Source organism: Hemitrygon akajei, chromosome 13 (assembly GCF_048418815.1).
Source record: "Hemitrygon akajei chromosome 13, sHemAka1.3, whole genome shotgun sequence".
Lineage (NCBI taxonomy): Eukaryota > Metazoa > Chordata > Chondrichthyes > Myliobatiformes > Dasyatidae > Hemitrygon > Hemitrygon akajei.
The window spans coordinates 107,672,542-107,687,110 of NC_133136.1; the positions used below are offsets into that span (position 1 = coordinate 107,672,542).

General features: G+C 36.7%; 1 protein-coding gene across 2 annotated transcripts in view; it reads right to left on the minus strand.

Moving 5' to 3' along the window:
- wdfy3 (WD repeat and FYVE domain containing 3) overlaps positions 1–14,569 on the minus strand; it is a 333,550-nt gene that overhangs the window by 100,053 nt on the left and 218,928 nt on the right. For both annotated transcript variants that reach the window (XM_073065240.1, XM_073065239.1), the window contains 3 exons: positions 14,023–14,122; positions 12,824–12,984; positions 4,508–4,737 (listed from right to left, as the gene is read on the minus strand). In XM_073065240.1, the coding sequence (XP_072921341.1) occupies positions 4,508–4,737; positions 12,824–12,984; positions 14,023–14,122 (491 nt within the window). The remainder of the gene's footprint in view (positions 1–4,507; positions 4,738–12,823; positions 12,985–14,022; positions 14,123–14,569) is intronic.

Consider the following 14,569-nt stretch of genomic DNA (forward strand, 5'->3'; position numbering starts at 1 on the left):
ACTCTGGGATGCAGACCATCTGGCCCTGGGGATTTATCTGCCTTTAATCCCTTCAATTTACCTATCACCACTTCCCTACTAACATGTATTTCCCTCAGTTCCTCCATCTCACTAGACCCTCGGTCCCTTACTATTTCCGGAAGATTATTTATGTCCTCCTTAGTGAAGACAGAACCAAAGTAGTTATTCAATTGGTCTGCCATGTCTTTGTTCCCTATGATCAATTCACCTGTTTCTGACTGTAAAGGACCTACATTTGTCTTGACCAATCTTTTTCTTTTCACGTATCTATAAAAGCTTTTACAGTCAGTTTTTATGTTCCCTGCCAGCTTTCTCTCATAATCTTTTTTCCCTTTCCTAATTAAGCCCTTTGTCCTCCTCTGCTGGTCTCTGAATTTCTCCCAATTCTCAGGTGTGCCGCTTTTTTTTTGCTAATTTATATGTTTCTTCTTTGGACTTGATAGTGCAATTTAGCAAATTATTACCAGTGTGATCACATTGCACTAAAATGGCCTTCGTTTATTTTGGTTCTAATTGTGTTTTCTTAAAGTAATTGTATATAATTTATGATTTTCTTGTGAATGCTGCTCAAATGATACTACGTGCCTGTGCATGTGGTTTCAAGTAAGCTTTTCATTGCATCCATGTACTTGTGCATACGACAATAACTTTGTCTTTGATTTTGTGAACAATTAAACTCTATTTACATTTTCTGATTTTTTTTGTCCTGAAGTCACATTCACTGATGTTGTTCATTAGTCTACAATTGGATAAATTATTGAAAGGCATTTGAAAATCTAGCATTGTTTTAAAATCTATTTACCATTTTGTACTACCTGTTACCGTAGATGTCGGATTATAAGCCGCTACTTTTTTCCCACATTTTGAACAGCTTTGAACACTGCGGCCTTTACTACGGTGCGGCTAATGCATGATTTTTTTTCATGCCGCCAAAAACATTTTGCCTCGTAACAGTAGACCAATAAAATTGATGAGTAGTTCACAGAGGTCCAATGAAATTGTACGATAAATCAAGCGCACTTTCACAATTAAATTATTGTAAATCAGTCATTTGTACTCACCCTCATCAACATGGAAAACACTCGAAGAAAAGCATTGTGCTGCCTTTATGGCAGTTATTTAGTTTATGATATTTTCGCTTAGTAATTCATTTGTTAGTATTTTCTAGTTAAAGTTAGAAGTGTTTTAAGTATATTTGTTTTCTGTACTACATCCCGGGATGCTATGACGTCACATCCGGTTTCGCCGTGTCTTGTGGGAAATACCAGTTTGCGATAAACGGGAAGGTGGGGGGCGAGCGGCATTAGACCCGAGCGAACGCTGCTTTTAAGTTAAAGGCGATCAATAACTTTTCCTGGTAGGCTGCAGTATATATTTTTTTTACCAGTCGTTAGGAGATATTGGAATGTTGTTCGTGCATTGTTCAGTAAAAAAGTATACGTAACGTAATTTGTGTGTTACCGATACGTATGTATATTTAAAAGTAGCCGCGTTACAGGCACGGTTCAAAAAAAAGCATTTGCAATATGTATTTGTTTATGTTACCATATGGATTTAATTAAAAGTTAAAAAATCCTCACGTGTAATATCTTTCTGTGTAAATATCTCATATTACAACGTGGGACACCTGCGGCCTTAAATCCGGTGCGGCTTGTACAAGTACAAAATTGATTTTCTTTCTAAAATTAGAGCCAGCGGCTTTTAATCAGGTGCGCTCTGTAGTGCGAAATCTACGGTACTTCCTTTTAACGTTCACAGTTGATAAACCAAGATTATCTTTTTTAAATACTTGCTGGCTATTCATTATCGTTTTACTAGTTAAGTTCTTCTATTCACTCCTTTAGTAGGAATTCCATTATTTTTCTTACAACTGATATTAAGCCTACACGGTTGGATTAAAAACTGAATTTTCTAAATTTTACTAATTATGGCATAGAGAGTTTATAAAATAAGGCAGAAGGGATTTTTGAAGATGGGGGCTGCATTTGGTATATTAAGCATGTTCTTTCCTAAAGGTCTGTGGAATTTTCTTGTTTAAGTGTATTTGAACATCTTTAAATTCTTCCTTTTAGTCTAAAATATCATTTACTACTTTTCCTTTCAGACTGATGTAAAGTTTTATATCCACGTTCCACTTCTCTTGTCATTCCATTGAGTGTTATATTGTGAGTGTTAAACTGATGAGCCAACAACTAGAAATGCATTTCATCATCAATTTATCTGAGCATCTTAACATGTTGCATCACTGTGAGGTACAGAACAGCACTGCAATGGACAGGAGAGTTCTAACAAAGTTCCTAGAGCATCACTTGTACCAGCCTACCTGCCATCAAGGACATATATACAGAAAGATGCCAGAAAAAGGCCAACATCATGAAAGAATCCACCCACCCTGCTTATGGACTGTTTGTCCCACTCCCATTAAGGAAGAAGTGACACAGCATCCATGCCAAGACTACTAATTACCTAGTACCACCGTATGTACATACAATCAGTCTATGTATATTACAGCTACTTGTACATTGTGTTTCATATGATTACTTTTATATTTATTGTGCTCTTGTCTTTTTGTTATGTTCCTGATACTTATTGTGTTCTTTTTATGCTGCATTAGATCCAGAGTAACAAACAATTCATTCTCCTTTACACTCATGTACCAAAGAATGACAAAACAATCTTGAACCTTGTAACTAGTACCAATTGCAAACATCAATATAGTATTTCCAACATAAATTCTGATAGTCGTTTGATATTATCAATGAATCACATACAAACCAGAAAATAATCTACAGGACAAAGCTTTCTGATTGTATCTAACAGTTCTGAAGTAAAAGTGATAAAATGCCAGCTCATCAATCATCAGACACAGTTACCAGACTCTATTTGGAGCCCCACAGCAGAGCCTGGCTAATCTTGAATTTCCCAGAACAGATCTGGCTTGGGACTGGAGCCCCCATAAACAAAAAAAGAGAAATCATTGTCCGCAGAATTAGTAAAGCAAACTGTGATAAAACTTATACTTTAAAGATGTAATAATTATAATTAACTTTTTAATTCATAAAAAAATAAATTATTTATAGCAATGGCATCTAATTTAATCCAGAGAGGTGTGAGATGATGGAATTTCAGGAAGTCAAAACCTGGCAGGACACTGAGTAAATGCTAGGTACCTTAGGAGCACTGATGTACAGGTGGACCTTGGGGTGTAAATCCATAGCTTGCTGAAAATGAACAGGGTAGCGGAGTTGGCATTTGGTTGCTTACCTTCATAAGCTTTGGCACTGAATACAAGAATTGGGATGTCATGTAATAGCTGAGCAAAACGCTACAGTAAAGATATGGCAGCAATAGGATGCAGAAGAGATTCATCAGAATATTATCTGGAATGGAGGGCTGTAGTTAAAGGGCAAAACTGGATAGGCTAGGTTATTTTCACTGGAAGGTAAGAGGCTGAGGGGTCAGCTTGCAGAGGTTTTTAAAACTATGAGGGACATAGTCTTTTACCCACACCAGGGGAGATGAAAATAAGATAGCACATGTATGGTGTCAGCAGATAAATTTAATGGAAATATAGGTTATGTTTTTCACTCACAGGTAGTGGTTATTGGAGTAAGCAGCCAGAAGATGTGTCAGAGGCAGATACAATTTTGAATTTTAAAGGCATTTGGACAGGTACTTAGACATGAAAGAATAAACACATATTGCTGGGACTTGAGAAACTGAGTTACAGAGAAAGGTTGAACAGGTTAAGACTTTATTCCCTGGAGTGTAGGAGAATGAGGGGTGATTTGATAGAGGTGTATAAAATTATGATGGGTATAGATAGAGTGAATACAAGCAGGCTTTTTCCACTGAGGCCAGGGGAGAAAAAAACCAGAGGTCATGGGTTAAGGGTGAAGGGGGAAAAGTTTAAAGGGAAAAATAGGGGGGACTTCTTCACGCAGAGAGTGGTGGGAGTGTGGAATGAGCTGCCAGATGAAGTGGTGAATGCGGGCTCACTTTTGACATTTAAGAAAAACTTGGACAGGTATATGGATGAAAGGGGTTTGGAGGGATATGGCTCAGGTGCAGGTCAGGGGGACTAGGCAGAAAAATGGTTCCGCACAGCCAAGAAGGACCAAAAGGCCTGTTTCTGTGCTGTAATGTTCTATGGTTCTATATCAGCCTAACACCTGGAAATGGCATCAGCAGAGAAAGGAATCACAGATGGTGTGGATGAAATGAGCTGAAGGCTCCATGCCGAGAGGGTCCAGAAGAACAGTAAGACCAACCCTCCACATCCAGCCCATTTAAGTGCAGGTCGGGTCCAAGAAATTCTGGTCCAACATGTTTGCTGTGAAGCAGTGATATGGGATTTCTCATGATTGTTGAAAACTTAAGACATTTTTATGTTATATTTTTGAACTGATATTTGAGCAATACTAAACTGGCTTCTTTGAGTTACCACATAGTGAAGATACTCTCCTGCTACTTTCTGAAGACCTACCTGCCAGTGTAGAGGCTAAGTAAGCAATGAGCCAGGCAGCCAATAAATTCTTGATCATGATTGCCAGGTCCTAAAATAAGAGTACGGTTTACTGTCAGGATTCTTAAGGAATCCAGAAGAGCAACTTGTTGTGGAACAGTCTTATGTGGTCTTGAAAGCTGGCATAGTATGGTTCGATTAAGGCAATGGTAAATAGGATCCAGAGACAGTCCTTGGGACCTTCGTTTTGACTAGACAGAGAAAAAAAAAGACCACCATGAGTGAAAAAGAAACATTTCAATTCAATTACGCAACTTGCAAGTGCTTCATAAGCTGTTCTGCTCTATAATAGCCAAAACTTATCTTTTCTCAAAATGACTTAAAACTGTACTTCCTTTGGTAATGTATAATTAACTTGCATTAACAGACTAGCCTTTTAACATAAAGGCCAGGCTTTCCATTGGCTCACTTTGCTTTTCTATTCCAAGGATCAGAAGGTTCAAAGGTTCATTTTATTATCAAAGTATGGACACAGAATACAACTCCGAAATTCGTCTTCTCCAGATAGCCTGAAATAAGTCTAAAATTCTGTCAGATTTTTCTTATAGCATCAAAGACGAGTCACTTCCTTTAATGCCCTGTCTGTCAGTTATAAATCACAGTTATCAGACATTCTTTCATTTACACTGTAATTATTAATATTTTTAGGAACCAAAATACATCATCTCTCCTTCAGCGAGAAAGAATATCTGCCATTTCCCTACTTTATCAACATCTGTCCAGTTCCTTTGCTTTTTTCTGAATAAAACAGTGTTTGTATCACCTGCAGACTGTAGCATTTGTGAACTTGGCCCAATACCCAATTAAAAACATTTTGAACTGAGCACCCAAGATGATTCAGTGTGCTTTCCAGTGAGGTATAGAACAGGAGAGCGCACACACGCACACACACACACGAAAAAAGACATAGGAGCAGAATTAGGCTACTCAGCCTATTGGGTCAGCTCACAATTCCAGGATGGCTGATTTATTATCCCTCTCAACTCCATTCTCCTGCCTTCTTTTCATAACCTTTGATGCCCCGACTAACCAAAAATTTATCAATCTCTGCTTTAAATATACTCAGGGAATTGACCTCCATAGCAATCTATGGCAATGACTCCACAGATTCATCACCTTCTGGCTGAAGAAAATCCTTCTTATCCCTGTCTAAATGGAAGTCCCTCAATTGAGGCTGTGTCCTCTGAACCTTAGACTCACCCACCATAGGAAACATCCTCTCCACATCCACACATATATAAACCTTTCAACAGTCATTAAGTTTCAGTGAGATATCTCTTTCAATCTTCTAAACTACAGCGAGTACAGGCCCAGAGCCATCAACCCCACTTAATACACAAACCCTTTCATTCCTGGAATCATTCTCATGAACCTCCTCTGGACCCTTTTCGATATCAGCACATCTTTCCTTAGATAAGGGTCCCAAATCTGCTCACAATACTCCATTTGGTCTGACCAATGCTTTATAAAGCCTCAGCATCACATCCTTGTTCTTAAAATCTAGTCCCCTTAAATGAATGCTAACATTGTATTTGCCTTCCACACCACCGGCTCAAACTGCAAGTTAACCGTTAGGAAATCATACACAAGAACTCTATTGTCCCTTTGCACCCTGATTTTTGAATTTTCTCCCCATTTAGAAAATGGTCTACACTTTTATTCTTTCTACCAAATTGCATGACCATACAATTTCCTACACTATAAACAATCTGCCACTTTGCCCATTCTCCCAATCTCTCCAAGTCCTTCTGTAAACACCTTGCTTCCTCAACACCACCTGCCCCTCCACCTGTCTTTGTATCATTGGCAAACTTGGCCACAAAACCATCAATTCCATCATTGTTGAAATATGAAAAGTGGTCCCAATGACGACCCCTGCAGAACATCACTAGTCGCTGCCAGCCAACCAAATTAGGCCCCCTTTATTTTGAGTCTTGCCCCCTGGCAGTCAGCCAATCTTCTATCCACGCTAGTGTCTTTCATGTAATACCATGGACTCTTATCTTGTTAAGCAGAATCATGTGCAGCACTTTGTTAAAGGCCTTCTGAAAATCCAAGCAACATCCACCGACTTTCTTTCATCTATCCTGCCTATTATTTCCTCAAAGAATTCCAATAGATTTGTCAGGCAAGGCTTCAGCAATCCAATATCTATTCACACCTCTCTTTTACTCTTAATATACTCGAGCAAGCTTTTGGTATCCCCTTTTATATTATTAACAAGCTTACCTTCACATTTCATCTTTTTTATCCTTATGGTTTTGTTTAGTTGCTTTCTGTTGCTTTTTAAAAACTTCCCAATCCTGTAACTTCTCACTAAATTTTGCTATATTATAAGCCCTCTCATTTGCTTTCATGCTGTCTTTGACTTTAGTTGTCAGCCATGGTTGCCTCATTCTTCCTTCAGAATACTCCTTCATCCTTGGGATGTATCTATCTTGCATCTTCTGAACTGCTATCAGAAACTCCAGCCATTGCTGTTCTGCCGTCATCCTTGCTAGTGTCCTCTTCCAATCAAGTTTGTACAGCTCCTCTCTCATGCCTTTTTAATTCCCCTTATACTACTGTAATACTGCCGCATCAGATTTTATCTTCTCCCTCTCAAAACGTAGGGTAAAATCTACATTTTATGATCACAACCTCCTATGGGGTCCTTTACCTTAAGCTCCTTCATTAAATCTCGTTCAGTACACAACACCCAGTGCAGAATTGCCTTTCTGCCAGTGGGCTCAACTGCAAGTTGCTCTAAAAAGCCATTTCATAGGCATTCTACAAATTCCCTTGCTTGGGATCCAGCACCAACCTGTGTTTCCCAATCTCCTGTATACTGAAATCCCTCACGACCATCATAACATTGCCTTTATAACATGGCCCTTCCTATTTCCTGGCCACTGTTCGGGGGCCTGTATACTACTCCCATCAGGGTCTTTTTGCCCTTGAATTACTTAACTCTACCCACAAGGATTTTGCATCTTCTAATCCTATGTCATCTCTTTAAGAATTTGATTTCATTTTTTTACCAACAGAGCCACTCCACCCCCTCTGCCTACCTACTGCCCTTTCGATTCACCGTGTATCCTCGGATATTAAACTCCCAACTATAATCATCTTTCAGCCACGACTCAGCGATTCACTCATCATACCTGCCAATTTCTAAATGCGCTACAAGATCTATTTTATTCTGTATACTGCATGCATTCAAATATTAACAAGTTCAGTCCTCTATTCATCACCCTTTTTGATTTTGCCCCCATGTTACACTTCAACTCATCCCACTGATTGCAATTTTGACCAATCATCTGCCTGTCCTTCCTTGCAGTCTCACTACACACTGCATCGACTTGTATACCAAATGCCTCATCCTCAGCTCTATCACTCTCGCTCCCATCCTCCTGCTAACTTAGTTTAAACCCTCCCCAACAGCTCTAGCAAACCAGATAAAGGCAAAAGGATAAAGCAGAATAGTGAGGGGGGAAACGTAAAAATGTAAGCAAAATATTAATTTATTCTCATAACAGATTTCAATTAAAAATATAACATTTAAAATTGAAACTGCTTCTGCATAGTTACTGATTCTGAAAAATCACATCTTCTGATGACAATGAGTGATGACCACCCAGCCATCAGAGAACTACTTTCCAGTCACATATCATTATATATTTGGCTTGTCAAGTTTACTTCAGTTTATTTAATATTAAATACAAGTATAGAAAAGCAATGGAAAATCAAAATAATAAGAATCTAACAACATGTCCCAAGAAGACTGGAGCAGTTCAAGATGGGACTTTACACCATTTTTGTGAAGGCTATTTCTAAGACAAACGTCGTCCTTACTAACAACATCTCAAAATGAATAAGCAAGTTTTTAAAATAACATTAATTTAACAAAAAGTGTGTAGCAATTCCTGGAACTGGCTTTCCTGTACTCTTAATTTTCTTTTAAACAAAATTGAGATCTTTATTTGATGTGTCATACATAGATTTACTCTTTATTGAATAAGAATGATAAATTTGCATAACAAGTCACTTGTTAATATAGGCGCAATATTATGTGCAATTCAGGCTTGTCTGCAATTTCTCTTGCAATTCTTCCCATTTTCATCTTCCATTGAAGTGATTGGATGTTTCTAAAAATACATTTTCTTATTTTTCTAACTTGGGCAGAATTTTGCGAGTGGGAATAGATTTTTCTCTATCCACCCTCTCAATACCTATCATGCTTTTAAATCCCATTTGCAAACTATTTCCCCGCTTTATCAGCTTATCTATATAGCTCTTTGAAGATTATTACTAATGTTACATTTCACCACACCTTTAAGTTTGTGTCATCTGCAATTTTTTTTACACCAAAACACTGGTATATATCAATAAAGCATCATACCAAGTGCCAGTCCTTGGGGAACTCCAGCGTATACTTTCCCCCAAATCTCAAATAAAATGTCTTTACTACTGTTTCTTGTTACTTAGCCATTTTTTATTTACATATGGTACTGCAACCTCTTTTATTCCATGAGTGTTAATTGTGATACTTTATTAAATATCTTTTGGAAATCTACTTATAGATTAACTGCATTTCCCTCATTGACTCTTCGTATCAAAAAAAGTCATCAAATTAATTTGATACAATTTGCTTTTAACAGATCTATGCTGGCCTTTTCTCAAATAGTCTGCTCTTGTTCAATGTGACTTGCTCAGTCACAGGTTATTATTTTTGAAACTTTTCCCATCACCAACAGTAAATTGAATGGGTTTTATCTTTTACAAGTTTTGCAACTCGGGCACTATCACTGAGCCCACAGATAGCTGGAAGATTAATGGCCACAGTCAATACAATTTCCTCCCTTTTATCTCTTGTATTCTGGGAGGGATCTCATCTGGATCAAATGATTTCTTCTTAGATTTCAGCTGGGACCTCAAAATCAATATTAAGCACACCTGCGATCTCAATTCCAGCTTCTTTTGCTCCAGCAGCATCATCTTTCCTTAAGAACATTAATGTAAAGTACTTAAAAAGTGCTTCAACCGTGCTGTCTGCTAACCGATTAGTAAATTTCTCTTTTGGTTGTTATATGGCTCTGTTTCTTCTCTTGCTGTGTTCAGAGGAGATAAGGATTAACTTTAATGTTTACTGCCAATCTTTCCTTATAATCTCACTTTGTTCCTTATACCTCCTGATTTATTTCCCTTCAGAATTTTCTGTAAACAGCCTAGTTCTCACTCATGTTAACAACTTGGCACCTGTTTCATGCTTTTTTTCTGTCTGTTCCATTTTTCTCACTCATTCTTCGTCATCTATCAGGCTCCGGCTTTAACTTCCCTGCCATAATCCTTCAGGGCTGTATGTAAAACATTTCACCATCGATGATTTGATTCCCATTTACCTAGGCCAGATCAGTTCTTATCTGACTGAAACATGCCCATCTTAAATTGACTGTTAATTAGTGTGTAGCCTCTTATATAGTATTCTAAACCATATGATATTATAGTTACTGTTTCCTAGATGTTTTCTAAAGGAAACTGCTCCATTTGGCCTGGATCATTTACCAGTATTGTCCAGTAATGATACCTTTCTTGTAGGGTCAGAGGAAAGAAAAGTCATGAAATGTCTTCTCTATGGATGATAATTATATTGTGTACAGTTTATTTCCTGACATGTCATTATTTGATTCATTTATTAATGATTTATCTTTCCTGTGCTTTTAACCACTATTTTGTGAACGTTTAAAGACCACTCCTTTTTTAAAAAATCATACTGCAGTAAAACATTCATTACAGAGGTCTCTATCGACTGCATCTTTATGATGAAGGCTGCCCAAAGTCCTCTTCAAAATAATTATGCTGCAAACATCTTTGCCAATATCTTTTAAAATTATTTTGTTTTTGGCATATCCTAGCAAGGCCAAAATTGACTGCCCATCAATGAGTGTAGCTAAGCAGGTAATGGTGAGCCACCTTGAATTGCTGCAATCTTCCCAATACTCTTACAATGCTACTGAGTTGGACTGCTGGATTTAGATCTAACTAATAGTAAAGAAAAGCAATATATTTCTAAATGCGGATGGCAAGCATCTTTGAGAACAACATACAGTATAGCGGTATAGCTCTCATGCCATTGTTTTAACATGGTAGTGAAGAGTGCTGACTTGGAAGGTGCTGTCAGAGTAGCCTAAGCGTGCAACAGGAGTGGATGTGACAATGGTGAAGGGAACTAAAGTTTAGGATTGTGGATCGACTACCAATCAAGCAAGTTGCTTTGCTTTGGATGATGTTAGATTTCTTTACTGTTGTTTTAATTATATTCATCTGGGAAAGTGAAAAATATTTGATTGCACTCTTGACCTGTGCCTTGTTGGAAACACTTTGATGTGTTAAGAGATTAGTCACTTGCCACAAAATGGTCAACAACTGACCTGCTCTTATAGACACCATATTTAAAATAGTTGTTGCAGATGAATTTAAGATCCCTTAAATGTTGATACAGGATGATTTGACATGGGTAATGTCACAAAATATTAAGAGTAAGTCAAGTGACTCTTGGAGATGTCAATGCTTGGCAGTTTCGTGGCACATACGTTAGTTGCCACTTATTGCATCATGTCTCCCAAGATTTTCTTCAAACATCATCTAAGCTCTTACAGCATGGTGGAAGTTACCAAATAAGAATACAAATACCTTAGATTTAAATTAATTCCCATTTTAGCAGATATGGATTACATCATTTAAAATTTAATCCTGTACTGCTTGGGGTACATTACTGTACCGCCTGGTGTACACATTTAAACAGAAGAAACGAGCTTTCTTCTTAATTGCTGCCTTTGGTATTTAAGCATTAGATTAATTTCAGTTAAAGTTGGAAAATGACAAGTGAAATCATATAAAGCCATTAGATTTAAATGTAGAACTGAGAAAGAAAAATATAAATTTCCAGTGATGATGGCAGCTTCAGAAATTAGATAGTACTGCATTATTTTCTTGTAAAATAATAAATTGCGCAAAAGGAAAAAAAAAGGAAAATGATGGGATTACTCTTCATCCTTGGATGGAGAAGCAGAGCTAACAGTTAAAAATGAAGTCATCAACCTGAGCTGTTGATGACTCCAGAAATCATACCTCCTGAGTATTTCTGGCATTTCATATTCATATTTCTAGCACTGACACTTTGTGCTTCAGGAACACATGACAACTTTTTTCCTGGATGTTGAGATTTCAAAGGCCATCCTTCCATTGAAATTAAAAGTTTGAAATAAACTCAAAACATTTTCCAAAATATCACCCTACCTCAAGAGCATCTTGCAATGAGCTTTATGTATTTTGCCCTTTTCAATTCTGCTTCAGTTAACTTCATATTACAAACTACAATTAGTGTGAGATGATAAAAGTTGAATTTAACATAACATCTTGAAAATGGATAATGATAGGCCAAACAACTGATTTCTTTCACCAATTAAATTTAAGGATTTGAACGATTAAGTATCTCAAATAGCTACTTTGATGCTCACATCAAAAGCAGTCTTACTTGAGGAAGCCTTCAATCAGCTCCTTCTAACAAGTATTAGCCACTTTGCTATTGCTGTTAAATTACTTGTGGGGCAATTGTTGTTCCAGATTATTTTACTTATGGAATACAACTTGCTGTGACTCAAAGCCTAATGTTACTCAAGGAATCAACATGATGTCTGTTGATTAGCACATAAAGCACAGAAATGCTATTTCTATTGATAAGTGTCACTCATAAACAATGAAATGTCAAATAAAATTTAGCAGTGATTTCACTACCAGTCATAATCCAGAGCAAATTAAATCAATATAGCTGCTTTATCTGATCCAATGTTCTGATTGCAAGCTTTACAATGGCATGCATAGTATCATTGCCTTTTAATTCAGAATAGGTTTGAAGAGGGGAAGACTCTGGAAATGCAATTTACCTCTCATGACTCTTTTCTGAGTGTAATGGTACAGGCATAGCAATATGTTAACATACACTATAGGAGACCATAAGCAGGTTCTATCTAACAGCAGAGCACCAGAAATCATATTCAGCAATTTGAAATTCTCACTGCACCCTTTCCTTGTATCAAAAGGACGGATTTTCCTCATGTATACACGGATTAATGACACAAATCATTCATTTAACACTACAGGTGACACCATCACTGTGCATTTCCAGCATTTTTTAATTTTTCTTCTTCTTTTCTGCATTTAAATTTAACTAACTTAACCTTAATACATTGAAAGACTACATTAACTCTTGAGGTTAATAGTTATTATAACACTCACTTGTCCTATCAACTGAATAATGAAGTCAACAACAAGTTTGGATTCCTTGCTGAAGATGCCTTGCCAAAGTTTGTCCACAAGTCGCTGTGTTAAGTAAAATACGTTGTTCACTAATACACTATAACTTCCCCCAGTAGCAATAGGTAATGTTGAGTCTTCACCTGAAACAGGTACGAAAAATACCATTAGCCATGTTCATTTGTAGAATGAACTATAATAATCACAAATAATCTAGATCCAGTGAAGATAATACATTAAATACTTTTTGCAGATTTCAACTTCTAGTTTCATCAACAGTTTGTAAAAAAAAAAGAATCAAATTCTTTGTTATAAAAGTTTTTTGAGGGAATTGCAAGGTCCATAGGGCCTTCCAAATTTTCTAACTGCAAAATTGCACTGTGATATATCAACATTCTCTGATAAAAGCATCAGCTCCAAAATAAGGCATTTAACACTGGTAGATGTTATTTATTCATCTTTAATCAAATGGATATCACTTTATGCTATACACATTGAAAACTGTAGAATTATCATGATGATTGAAAATGCATTCCTAGCGGTTATTATTACTATGAGAGGCGTTCTAATTTCATAATCTAAATAATTTTGCAATACCAAAGCAATAACCTCTGAAACAAAAGTCTGATTGCCAAAACTCATTAGTAAAAATAAGCTTGTTCCAAGTTAAACATCATGAGCATAAAGAACTATGGTCTGTATTCCTTCCAAGAGTTTGTATCATTCAAGAAATTGCACAAGAAGTTTGCTGAATTCTCTACCCAAATCCCTAAGTGTGGTCTCCAACACTGAAAAAAAAATCTTCAGAAATGAAGCAACATGCTGTTAATAAATTGAATTAGCAACCAACTTGTTCTTAATTTTTTAAAAAAATTTCAACAATAAAACCTTTGGAACCACAAAACATCAGACTTGTATGTTTTAAAAAAAATCTCTTTACTATCATCTACTGTTTGGGAACTATTGATTCAACACTGAACATTTTGCCAAGATACAAATGGGAAACAAATATACTGTACCACCACTAACACTCATCTATAATACAATGAAAGAACCTTATCAACTAACCTGTAACACAAGATAATGCATCTTTAACTCTTAACTGTACACCTTTTGTTGAAATTCATATAATTTTTAAAATTTCCCTTCCAGAGACTCTGGCCGGAAGGAACTAAACTTACCCAACAATACATCTGCTGCTAATAAGTGATCCATTACACTGTCCAAGATGCAAGTTTGAAATTCTTTTTGCTGAGCTCGTGTTGATCTTTCAGGCGATGCCTTAAAAAGAAAATGAACATAAACATGAATCAACATTACCTTGCTTAACTGGGGCAGGAGACTGTTAACAAACAGTTTCTAACTAACGTCAGAAGCGTGTACTTGTGTTGTTGTTCAATGCTACATTATATTTAGAGTGAACAGTTTTAAAATAGCATTATTTCTGTATGCTTGTGTTCAAAGAGCAGCGATTTTTGTCACTGACAGTTGGCAAGAAAGAAGCAATTGTCTAAAACTAGGCAGTCCATTATCTACACTCGGTGTCTGTGCTGATTTGGTCCATTTATGGTCAACCAAAGAAGATGGCAGCATAATTCTTCTGTCGACAACTATAAAGAACCAATACAGATTTACAGCACTATGGTATTATATATAGTGTTTTAATTTGTTCCGCATTTCATTTAAAAACATAAATTCTTACTCACTTAAATGGTAGTTTGTCTTTTT